Consider the following 13,512-nt stretch of genomic DNA (forward strand, 5'->3'; position numbering starts at 1 on the left):
GCCCTACTCAGGTGAGGCCAGGCACTGATTAGCAGATTGGTTTAGATGGGACTGCTTGTTGCAAGAGTGTTACAAGTTCTTAAAATGTTTCAGCCATTCACACTTTCATCACTATCAAAATGCATGTGCTACTCATACTTTGCTGCATCAAGCACTTTTTAAGTATTGTAGTTTCCTTAGAAATTGTTTCATCATGCTTGATAGTATCAGATAATCTTTAACCAATCAGAATGACTTCAGTTCTTCAGGTGGTATTGAAGTTTGATGGTGATCACGGACAAGTGGAGGATGAATGGGTTTCAATGGTGCTGCCTAAAATAACTTGTTATTTTTTAGAGATGCACCGGATCCGGATCCGGTTCCGGTTCCGGTTCCGGATCCGTCAGGATAATAGAGTTTTTCACAGGGTCCGGGTCCGGCAGGATCTTAAGCAGTGGATCCGGTATCCGGCATGTTACCTAAAAATCAGGGTCTGGTGCATGTCTAGCCTAGGCTTTTCAGTCTTTCACAACCCCAATCACTGCATGGAGTGAAATCCCTTTGGAAGCGGCTATTGCAGGCAGTGTGGCAATAAGCCAATGAGTCTAAAAAATAGTTTGCGCCAACGTAATAAAAAGGGCCCACGTGTGCGAGTAGACTATATGTTTCAACCCTTTTGTAGGATCCGGTATCCGGTTCCGGATCCGGCAGGATCTTATTCAGTGGATCTGGTATCCGGCAGGATCCTAAAAATCAGGATCCGGTGCATCTCTAGTTTTTTCCACAACGGCGAATACTGCTATTGTGCAGTACTTACTGTTTATGCTCAATATGTGACTCAAAGTGATATTTTCAAAGTAGTTGTCTGTTTTTTCGATAAACAGTAGAATGCTGTTGCAGAATTGCCGTAAATAAACAGCTATTTGTTACAGTGTATATTACCAAATGCTATGTGTTATGGTGTGGCAGTGTACTACTATGGTAGTAATGTATTTTCAAATAGTCTGGAATCGTTCCACTGGCAGTCACTGAGCACATGAGGCTACTGGTTAGAGTTACGAGCATATGACTTCTTTTAATAACTCGGACAATAATACTGGTAAGGTAACTTGTATTTAGTAGTGAATTAAAAGAGAACAGTGCTCAAAAGGCAGCTACAATAACCCAGGTCTTGTTTGTTTGTGTCACCATACCTAATCAAGCCAAGCTTTGAAAATATCTTGTACTTTGAAAAGAGAGTGATACATCTTCTATTACGGGCTCTGGAAATTGGAGGAAATAATCAGTTTAGAATAGTTGAAAGCATGAAATGCACAATCATTGTCATCCAGAATACTGAGGCATTACATGTCTGGAAATAGCTCTTGTCTGTAACTTTCCAATTGTGTCCTTCCTGTTTTGTTGTATAATTCTGAGATCAGAGCAGAAACACTACACAGCGCTTGTTCCTCATTCCTTTGAGCAAATTGCTGATTTGTTGTTGCCTGCACACAAATTAGCTTGTCTTATTACCTACAGCTGTGTGAGCAAATCTGAAACATTACTTGTATACAGTATAAACGTTACTGTAGTCAAAATAATATTATACTCTTCATCAAATTACACCCTTAACGGTTAAACCATATGTCATTGTGTAGCCTACCTGTCAAGTTGTTTACTATTCCTGGTCATATTCTGAATTGACAAAAAAGATTCAAATGATCAGTTCTTTATAGCAGCACTGTTGAGAATAGTCCCCTATCTCATGCTACCTTTAACAGGTAAGCATGCACAGAAGAGACCTCGAATATATACAGACAAACAAAGCAGCACAATTCTTGGCCATGTTCTGAATTGTGTCGTCACAGTTGCTGCATGTTCTGTGTGTTGAAGCGTGCATGAGAATTTTTGTCCTGACAGACATAAGCAGCATGATGAATGATGATTTGAGAAATACGCCAAAGAGATCAAGGAAAGCTTTTATGAAAACTCTATAGGCCTGTTACAGCAGAGCATAAACAACATATGGGAATGCTTTAGCAGCATGGAAAGCTGTTGATTGTTGACAGCTCGTTGCAATGAACGGGATATTTGTGCACGTCTTACATTCTGTAACTATTTTGTGGAAAAATATGTGATCATATGTTGTATGTTATGTTATGGTAGGTTGGCCTCAAAAGGTTCTTCAAAAAGTTTATTGCCCTGACTATTCTTTGAAGAACTGAAAAAGGCTATTTTATGACAATGCCTGTTTTTGCTGACTCATACGTTTGCTAGTAATTTTGTGTGCTACATGAGATGCAGCATGTTTGGTAGGAATTTTAGAAGATCTCTCTTTCCTTTCTAAAATGTGTTCAGGTCGGCTTTTTTGTTTACATAACAGAATTTTTGCGTTTCAAGCCAAACCCTACAAAGGCGGTTATAATGGAAAAAAAAAAATTGTGCTTTCCTTTCATAAAGGCTGTCTTTTGTTACTGAAGTACTACACGAAATTGGCCCTAAAGACATAATCAATACCCTATTTCACGCATCTAATTCTCCTAAGAAGTCACACTCTGGGCAATTAGAGTGTGCCACTGTAGACAAGACCTGCTGTAGCTAGGCAGATGGGGCTTAGCCTCAGATAACCTGTGACATTGTCCAGAGAGAGAGAGAGGATAGGAAAAAGGGCACATTTTGTTCTTGGGCTCCAGGTTATGAAACACTTATAAAAACTTGTGTAGTCACCGTATGTAACCATCCATACTGACCATATGAGTGAAGTGTGCAGAGAGAGAGAGAGAGGGGGGGAGAAATCTAACCCAAATTGGGGCTTTGCAGTATGTTGCAGCAATTTTAGAATTTTCACGCAAACAATAACAATATTGTGTCAGTATATTCAGTCAATCCTCCTCCAGTCTACTTTGTCAGGCTTACACCCGTTAGTTATTGTGCATCCCTCCATTATTGAGAGTGCATTTCACTCCTTGATGACATTGTGAATGCGTTGTGTGGGTGTGGTGGTGGTTCTAAATTGCTTTCACTAAATGTGAACACTGAGAAGATCAGCCCATGTAATTTGCATTCTTACATTTTAGGTAATGATAAGGCGCAAAGCCGGCAATGGCTGAGCAACCTGTGGTCAACCATTTAGCTGTCTCTCTGAGATGTCGACATTTCAGGCAATTGGACAGCTGCAGGTGATGCAATTATGGCATTTAAGATCCATTTCCACTGAATGCAGGAATGCATGTGGGCAGCGTGCACTTTAAGTATTTAAGCCCACGGTTGGGTACCGTTTTAGCTCGGCCCATTTTGTGACAGCAACAGCCGATTACTGCAGTGCCTCTAGATAGAAGTGCCTTCTAACGGGTATGAATTGTATCCCAGGGGTGCAGGTGAGAAAAAAACAATGCCGAATATTAAACCAGTACTTCTCATTCTGTTCCATGAACTCAGCATGCTAAATGTATGTCTTGGCATCATTTGAGTGAATATATAAAAGAATCCATGATGCCATGCGATGGTATCAATTATCGCATCATTGGTGGTCAGAGGAAAGTTTGAACACTTGCTGTTTGTCCACCTCTGTTCGTGGTCCCGCTGTTACAATGATTACAACCTGCTGCTGGCTATACAAAAAGTGCACATTAGCAAGTCTAGTTCACTTGATTGCGAGGCGCTTAAGAGAACAGTCAGATTATGCTGAGGGTGCTTTGTGTCTCCCTCCAGGCATGAGCTCAGTCGTGCAGTGTCTTTCAGACTTTTTTTTTAGCGTTCAGGTCAACATTTTGCTAATTGCACAGCATGCTGTTCCGAGTCCTTATCAGGTGCCTTCCCTGAGGTGTCCTTCAAATCCACTGCACCTGCCTAAATTGGTCACTGAAACTGGATCTCATTTCAGTGTTCTTCACACAGTCTGCAGAGTTGTCAAAGTAGATGTAAAAAGTGGATGAAGAAATGAAAAAGAATGTAAAAAGCCCTGTCACGGTATGCTGTCGACACAGGTGACTTCAATTGGTACGTTTACATGAGGCATTTAAATCCGATTTAACTCACTTTAAATCTCATTAAAACTTAATTCCACTTTAAAAACATCATGTAAACACTTACCAAACAGGATTTAAGTTTATTCCGATTTAAACTTAAGTCCGATTAAAGTGGGTGGTTTATTCCTCTTTTAAATCCGATTAAACACGTTCCTCTGTCATGTAACCTTTTAATCAGAATTACAATAAATCCGGTCGTTCCACGCATGCTCGTTGACCACACGATGGCGCCAAGAGCCCGTGCTCTTTGTCAGTGAGAAAAAGATGGCGGCACTTCCTGTTGATTTTCACATGAAAGTTTTGCTTAATTTAAAGTCCCTAAGCGACTATAAATGTTGTGGCTTCCATATATTGGTGTAAAAGTGCCCCACAAAGTAATGAAGCACAACAAAGTTACTCCACATCACCCTTTCACCAGTTCGTTTTTCTAAGCTAGGAGGGTGCTAACTAGCATTTGAAAGAACCAGACCCAAAGGGGATTTTACCAGCCTTGAGTCCACTGAGGGAATTCATTTTCGGGCTGAAGATAAGCTTGTGTCCCAGTAGTTCCCCGGAGGTTTGGCGACCACGCCCCCACGCCTTATTTGGCTCACTCAGCACGTGCGTCCTCAGTCCAATCGCAATGCTTTATTTTCCCCAGACGTTTAATCGCATTTAAGTGAAATTGCCATGTATACACGTCGCAAAATAACTCTTAATCCGATCTACTTAAATCTGATCTATTAGATCCGATTCAAAAACATCATGTACACGTAGCAAGTGAGTAGTTGGCATACAATAACTGTGGCCTACGTGTAGACTAGTGTGCCTGTGTTATGATCAGTTGAATCTGAGCTGGTTGAATCAAATTGGTGGCAGGCTTTTTACTTTTCGGTAAGTTAACACTTCATTTTAAGGGTCACTGTTACAGTCTAACTCATTCCTTAAAGTGGAAAAACTGATGTAACAACTATGTTAAGTGTTGAATCTACTTTTGACACTTCCACACATCTGTCTGCCTGAATATCTTCCACTGCACAGGAGCTGGAGGCTGGTCGCCGCTGGACTCCAATAAGTACCAGTGGCTGGAGATCAACCTCGGGGAGCCGACCGAAATCACAGCCATCGCCACTCAGGGCCGATATGGCAGCTCGGATTGGGTCACCGGCTACCAGCTCATGTTCAGTGACACGGGACATAACTGGAGACAGTATCGACAAGAAGACAGCATCGGAGTGAGTTGGCAGACGCCTGCCTGCAAGATTATCTTTCCTGTACGGCATGCTGTGTCTGTTTCTGAGTGTGTGTGTGTGTGTGTGTGTGTGTGTGTGTGTGTGTGTGTGTGTGTGTGTGTGTGTGTGTGTGTGTGTGTGTGTGTGTGTGTGTGTGTGTGTGTGTGTGTGTGTGGGAGGGGGGGGATTGTATGCGTGTGTGTGTGTGTTTCTATGCGTGTGTCGTGTATGTGTAGTTGTGTCACCGCTACATTAACAGGACAGAGTCCCAGTTGGCTTCCTTCTTGGTTTTATTTTTCTTGCTTCTCTACATCTCATGGGACTTTAACAACAGCAACAACAATATTTTTTTCTCTCTCTCTTTCAAATCCTCACTGACCTTGAATTGTTGGAGTGGACCGAAAAAAACAAAGTCGTGTGTTAATGAGACACAAAGCACCTTAGGTTACATGACTTCTCATACTTTGCTTACAATTAAGAATTTGTAGCTTTCTTCACTTTCACCCTCTCCGTGTGGTATATTTTCAGCTACTGACACAACAAAACAAAAGCCAAAAGCTCTTTGTTCATGGTAAAGCTCCCCCTGTGAAGTCTCCTGGCAGTTTTTGTTTTAACGTTACATATACCTCAGCTTGCAGCCTGGACCGCATTAGAGGAGCTCCCTAAGAAGGCTTTGTGCTAGGGAAGTTAATTGGCCCTGCCAGTCACACAGCTCTCTGGCTATGTGCTCCCATTACAGTCCACGTCAGGCAGCGCATGTGAGAAAAGGATGACTCACAAACATTGTCCATATTCTGTCATGTTTGTCTGAAGTTTAGTATATACTTTTTTTTGCGCATTTTAGGGTGTTATGATTGCCCTTCTACTCTCCTTGTCACTCTGACACGAAGCTTGGACAGGAGAGATTATGGTGCAATGGATTTATTTTGCATCTTGACTCATAGCACATTTCAAAGGGCACTTAAAAGCAAATGAGATGCCTCCCTGTCTGGGTGCCTCAGCAGGAGACACTGCAATTTGTTCAACTTTAACGCTTCGCTTCCCCAGCCGGCTGATCCCTTCAAAGACACTGAGGCTGCTGTTACTCAGCCCTGAATTACACCATCGCTAAGGAAGTCTGTGTATTCAGGCACAACTCAAAGCAGATGTGCTAAACGAATTACAAAAACCTCCTTAACTGTGTGTGTTTTCCTCCTCTTAATCCCCATAACGCATAACTTGCTTTTTTGTTAACCTTGAATATCTTTTACTGTCAAATACAGGTGTAATGTCAGCACGTGTAATTCATGTTGTGGGTTTTTTTCCCCTTTATTTTCCATGTCGCGTGTGAAGCATTCTGGGTATTGATTTCTCTTAAAAGGGTGGGTGATTGGGCATGCAGGGTCCAGTGATCCCGAAAGAGAAGTCATAGCAGAAGAAGCAGTGAGAAAGTACAGAGCACTCGTATCGATCGCTGGCTGCCTGCATTGTTGCAAGCGACTTTCCCAGGTCAACACCACAGTGAATTTCTCTCACTGTGCTGCTGAAACATACTGACTTGATCCTCGCTGCTCACACATGCTACACTGGGCTTAGTGTTAAGGAAGCTGCCAAGTAAAAGTAAAAGTACCAAGTAAAATTCCCTACATCAAAAAATACTCCGTAGCATAGATAGTGTTTAAAACAGGGGTGTCAAACTCAATTCGGTTCAGGGGTCACATTCAGTCAATTTGATCTCAAGTGGAACAGACATGTAACGAATTTACAAAATATTGCACATTTCTGTTTCAAATCGGAATCATATTGCTAGTGGATCATCTCAAACGTTATAATAGGCTAGAGTTTTACTTCTTTTTTGACATCCTTATAGGTTTTTTTTCTCTACAAGTTTGGGGCCGGATTGACCCATCTGGTGGGTCCCACCCAGCCCCTGGGCCTTATTTGACACCACCTGATTTAAAGCATTAAATTGATATTGAAGGTTGTGTTGACAAATTAATACACTGTGAAGTGTTGCTATTATTTATCTATTATGGAAAATTATTAAATGAATGAACAGCTCAATATGTGTATGCAGCATGCACACTTAATGGGTCATTGTGGAGAGTAATTGAATGGAGCAGACCTTTAATGGACTGAATCACGAGCTGACCAGCTCTGTCACCTTGTTAATAAGGTTAATCAGACCAAGGTCACAGGTTGATTTTAGAGAGAGGGGGGAAATAAAGATCACTCACTGCATGCTTTAACTAGCTTTTTACCTACTAGGAGGTCATGTTTTCGGTCGCGTTGGTTTGTCTGTCTGTCTATTTGTTTGTCTGTCTGTCTGTGAGCAGGATAACTCAAAACCTCATCAACGGATTTGGATGAAACTTGGAGGAGTTGTTGGAAATTTGTACTTTTTAAAAGATCCTTCACCATTGATAACATACACTCTAAGAAAATTTCCCTGCAAAATAACGGCAGTTACTGGCAATTATATTTACCTGTAATTCTACTGTTCACACCAAAAATGAAATACCGCTCATTGCTGTTTAATGTATCACAGTATATAACATTTTTTCAGCAGCAATTTAACTGTTAAATAACAGTACTCTACAGAACGTTCACAGTATTAGTATTGTTAAACTAAAAGTGCTCTACAATATTTATGCAGTAGTATAAGTAAAATAACAGTACATTTCAGTTAAAAAGTTGAATTGTACTGTGTGATGACAGGCAAATACTGGGTCATAGTTGTATTCGGCATGGCAACTTCCCACCCCACCCATCATTCTCCATAACTGTGGTACCCTGGCCATGTTACCACCCCACCCTCCCATCGTTCACCATGACTGGAGTGCCTTGAGCATGATACTATGGCGCTATGCTGTATTGAGAAAATGATTGGCGGTGGTCCTTTGAAAGTGTGGGCATGAATAAAATTTCAGAGTACGCAGTGCTATGTTACAATGATAGTGTGCGAGGTGGGCTTTTTACTGTATCTCTTGATGAGCCAATGATGAATATAGCATTGGTAAGTCTTTAAAAAATTAATTTGCACCAAGTAGCACAGCAAACAAGCAGCACTACAAGCTAGCTCTCAAAGCAATGCCTAATTTGCAGCAGGCACATTATATGCAACAATGCCACAAATGATGCCACATACAGCAAGCTTTCACAAAGAGGAAAGTATGCAAGCATGTAAGCAAGCTTGTAGGCAAGCAAGTGCTATGCTGTGCCATGCAGGCCAGCCAGCAGGCAGGCAAGCAACTGAAGTGTTGATAGTCCAGATTTATATACAGGTGCAAGAGTACCATGTGACCAGAGTCATCAGGCCCTTGGCAGGTGACGCCCGTAATTGAATAATGGCATAACAGCCCTACTCAGGTGAGGCCAGGCACTGATTAGCAGATTGGTTTAGAAGAGGCTGCTTGTTGCAAGAGTGTTCAAATTCTTAAAATGTTTCAGCCATTCACACTTTCATATCAAAATCATAGTGATGAAAATCATCATAATGTGCTGCATCAAACACTTTTTAAGTATTGTAGTTTCCTTAGAAATTGTTTAATGCTTGTTAGTATCAGAGAATATTTAACCAGTGAGAATGACTTAAGTTCTTCAGGTGGTAGGCTATTGCAGCTTGATGGCGATCACGGACAAGTGGAGGATGATAGGGTTTCAATGGTGCTGCCTAAAATATTTTGGTTGCTTCCACAACGGCCAATGCTGCTATTGTGCAGTACTTACTGTTTATGCTCAATACTTGACTCAAAGTAGTATTTTCACAGTAGTTGTCTGTTTTTTCAAAAAACAGTAGAATGCTGTTGCAGAATTGCCCTAAATTAACAGCTATTTGTTACAGTGTACAAATCTAGACACCCCTAGTGGCCAGGGTGAATGTAGACATTCCACAATAAGAAGGCAGAAAGACTTAAAACAGAAATCGGGTGTAACATAGTCAAATGTTCTAACAAACAGCTTCCTTGGCGGAGGTCTTCACTCTCAGAGTGCATTCTACTGTAGTTGTGACGGAGTTCATCTTGCACCTGTTCACCCCCCTCGGGGATCGAACCTGCATCCTCGTCAATGGGCGAGACTGTATGAAGCTATCGGAGGGAGGTTTACCAACGTTCCACGCCAACTTCTGTGCTAGTTAGCCTCCGTTACATAGTTGTGAGGTGAAATTCTCAACTGAATGCTGTCATTTCTTTTTTTTAATCACATCTTCTGCAGGTGTTTTCAGGGAACACCAATGCTGACAGTGTTGTGCCATTCAAACTGCACCACCCCATGTTCGCTCGATTCCTAAGAGTTGTTCCCCTGGACTGGAACCCTAATGGAAGGATTGGGTTAAGACTGGAAGCATACGGTTGTCAATACAGTAAGTATTTTATGGTGCATAAAATGACAGAGTAGGCAAAAATGCTCACAGACTGAAGTATGCCACAGACAAAAGCATACGAGGCTCACAAACTGAAAACATGCCATTTTGGATGATGAACTCACTATGAAGGATTCATTCCATATCACTGCTGTAAAATGTCCCCCCCCCCCCATTCTTTATCTGCACTTAGTCTATTACTTTGTCTATTATTTTCTTGATTTGGGAAGAAAGGAAAGACTAATGCACCCCTAACACAAATCTGGGTTAAGCCAGAGATTAATTTTCTCCTTCACATCTACAGAACTTTTCTCTAGGCCCTATATAATATAGTCTATACGAATACCCTTGGACTAACAGGGGCTGCAAGACTGATTTATGATATGCTTTTACATAAATACATGATTAATGGCATTCCTGATAGGAGAAGCATTATGGCACAAATGAAACTGGACATAGCTGATGGATTGGGCCATGTCCTAAATCATAAAGATTTGTTGGAATCCAGGCAACAAATTAACTGTCCAGCCTCTTGTTATTAATTGTGGTATTTTTTTAAGCCAGTTTTTTTTTGCCGAGTCATTACTGGATAATTAAGCCAGGAAACTGAGTGAACCAGGAAAGGACGATGGTTAGCACATAAAACAGCTTTTCCAAGTTGAAGCGCAATGGCGGCTTTTCACTGCTGCACATAATGCGTTGACGCTTGATCATCTTGTGTCGACAGTCGAACAAAGGAGACCAAAGGCCCTTCAATTATAAAAGTGGAACGCTATGCTAATGCATCGTGTTTGAAGTGCTGTTATTTCAATTTCATTGAAGTCTGACAACTTGCCGGGAATTGTTGAGTGCATTAATTTTAAAGTGTTGGATAACAGGGGGGAGCTGACTGCTTTGTTACAATGAGCTATAAATTAGAGAGAAAGAGCATGCCCTAAGAAACATTTCATGCTCGGGGATGTTCCACTTTTCACTCTGGGGAGCCATTATGGACATTTCTGGGCATATGATGTACTATAAAATGAATGAACAAATGAATGATCAAATGCATTCTGTGCTTTTAACTTTTTCCCTTTCTATGAACGGTGGCTCTATTGCTGGTTTGATTATACATCTCTGATAAGGCATCCTAATCTTGTATTTGTAGAGTCCGATGTGATGGAGTTTGATGGGAGTAGCTCAGTGCTCTACAAATTCAGCCCCAACTCCAGTCAAGCACCAAAAGACAAGCTGTCCCTGAAGTTCAAAACCATGCTCAACTCAGGCACTCTCATCCACATGGAAGGAACGCATGGGCCGAGCGTAACGGTGGAACTAGTGAAGGGAAAACTATTATTTCACCTGAGCAAAGGTAATTGTGCTGTTTTACTTATCAAATATTATATATTCTATATTATTGATTCTCTCCGATCACACAATGAGGGCCATACATTCTGAATGGGTCTGCATAAATAAGATAACAGTTCATGTAAAAGTTATTCATATCTCTGCTGCTGTAGCTAATGAATGGGAATGCTAGAGCTCTAGATAAAAAACGGCTCAGGCCACAATATGCTGGTACTGTGGTCTCTCTGCATTAACAGTAGTGTGTGTGCGAGCATGCGTGTGTGTGAGCACGTATGTACATGCGCTTGCGCGTGCATTAATGTGTGTGCATGTGCATGTACATTAGTTCTGGCTGGTTCTTGTGATGTTCTTATGAAATGGGTAGAAGGCAACATTGACAGTAAAACAAAAAAATGAATTCATATTTGTCCTCATTTAAATGCACTCTCCACAACTCTTGTGTGGTCAGTGTCATCACCATTAGTAACCCAGCTGCCATTTCCCCTTTGCCTTCACATTGTTTCTCATTTACATTTCATTTCCTCCTCCCACGGCTCGTTAGAAGGGAGTCGGGAGTTTATTTACATCATCAGTCAGTCAGGACTCCTCCTCTATTAGTATAGACACACTCCACACTCATCCACATTTACAGTACCGTAGCTACTGGGAGTACATTAGTCCTCTGTGTGTGACTTGGAAGGGGGTCTGTGTATCACTCTTTGCTTTTATTATTGAATTACAAAAACTCTAGCAACTAAAATGATGTGATTTTTTTGTTTGACTTGACAAGCACTTAAGACAGTAGGGCTGGATTATATTACCAAAGCCCCAGAAATGGACCACAGAGGCTTCCGTCTTCCTCTGGGCCAACTGAGGGCAGGCCAGGTACACGTCTTGGCAAATCTCCTGTGCATCCTCCTGTATCCTGTACTAATGATGCCAGGCGGTGCCAAGGATGTGAAGGCATGCCAAGCCCATGTGGGGGTGCAGCAGAGGGACAAGGAGGAAGGGGAGAGAAAGAGGGGGAGAGAGGGGGAAGGAAAAAACCTCAGGTGTGAGAGAGACTGAGCAAGCTTGTTGTGCGAGCTGAGCTCCTCTCTTCTCCTCACCTCTCCTCTCATCTCCTCTCCTCTCCTCTCCTCTCCAGTCTGATGACCGATTCGCTCGGCGATGCCATCTGTCCATGCGGCACGAGGAAGAGATGCTCGCCAGCCAGCCGGTTCCCACGGGGACCGCTCTCTTAGCGCTTATCGCCGATCGTAGCAACTCTCCGCACAACACTGGCAATGTGATACGCTGCTAATGGCATTGTGTAGCTGAAGCTCTACACTGGAGGCGAGAGAGACGTCGTCGTGCCTCTTGAGCTTGCTGAGCTGCAGTTTAATCCTGAGCCAGGACTAGATAGATAAGTCAGAGAGTGCATCTGCTATTTTTTTTAATATCAAACGGAGGAAACCATGATGGAGGAATCCATGGCTATAAGTGGGGGGACCTTTGATTAGAGGGAAGCACAAATGTTAAGTGTGCTTTTTAGGTTATCACAGTCATTCAGCTCGGCATATACATGCATTACGTAGATTCCATTCTGTAGATTATTTAAACTCAGCCATTAAGAGTGTACCGTCCATTGACAGTAGATATAATTCTATTTACTGTCAATGGTACCAGAATGTTCGGGCAGTGACAGTTCTATAGAATTCTGGGCGTCATTCAATACAATAATGGAATTGTAGAATCTTGCATTGTTATAGAACGCCTTCTTTTTATAGAATGCTCAAAAACCCACACTCTTAAAGGTTAAGCAGCTGCTGGTACAGGCTGGCTTCTTCAGTATGTGGCTTGACTGAGAGACATCAGACGAACCTCCAATTCAATCCTTTGCTAACTGCTACCAGCTGGGACTTGAAAGGTATACTGAAGTCTTTCACTTCAATGATAATGTCTGCAAAGTGGACCGTTCCTGTCTTCACAGACCCCTTCCTCAACCATAACTTGATGCTTGATGGATTTTGGAAGCATTCCATTTCACCATATCGTGAACAGCTCTGTGTGTGTGCTACTGTAATCTGATGAGTTCATGGAGAGGTGAAATTGTTATGTGTCTTACATTACATTACATTGCATTACATTACATTTGACAGACGCTTTCATCCAAATCGACTTACAATTCAGGACATAATCGTAGCAATACATACAAGACTTGCAGATACAAAGTGCACAGTCAATTTTGGGGTCAATTTTGAAGTACATTAGCACAGGTTTAAGTGGACACACAGACACACACAGACACACAGACACACACACACACACACACACACACACACACACACACACACACACACACACACACACAGACACACAGACACACACACACACACACACACACACACACACACACACACACACACACACACACACACACACACACCCTACCTAGTCCGCCCCAGGTCTATGCCAGCTCGGGCATCAGTGCAGTAAATAGTCATAATAGTCTTTACTTGCTTCTTGAAGATTGAGAGAGATGATACTAGTCTTGCTGCAACTGGAAGTCCACTGTGGGACAACAACAGAAGAGTTTTGACTGGGATCGCTCAGATCAAAGAGGGGCACGGCTAGGTGGTTGGTGTTGGAGGAACGCAGCTCTCGG

The 13,512-nt window shown here is 42.1% G+C and overlaps 1 protein-coding gene across 1 annotated transcript in view; it reads left to right on the forward strand.

Moving 5' to 3' along the window:
* Nucleotides 1-13,512, forward strand: part of cntnap3 (contactin associated protein family member 3) — a 130,904-nt gene that overhangs the window by 44,110 nt on the left and 73,282 nt on the right. The window contains exons 3-5 of the mRNA XM_063212756.1: nt 5,007-5,200; nt 9,392-9,539; nt 10,687-10,890. Of these exons, the coding sequence (XP_063068826.1) occupies nt 5,007-5,200; nt 9,392-9,539; nt 10,687-10,890 (546 nt within the window). The remainder of the gene's footprint in view (nt 1-5,006; nt 5,201-9,391; nt 9,540-10,686; nt 10,891-13,512) is intronic.

This window comes from Engraulis encrasicolus, chromosome 12 (genome assembly GCF_034702125.1).
Source record: "Engraulis encrasicolus isolate BLACKSEA-1 chromosome 12, IST_EnEncr_1.0, whole genome shotgun sequence".
Classification (NCBI taxonomy): domain Eukaryota; kingdom Metazoa; phylum Chordata; class Actinopteri; order Clupeiformes; family Engraulidae; genus Engraulis; species Engraulis encrasicolus.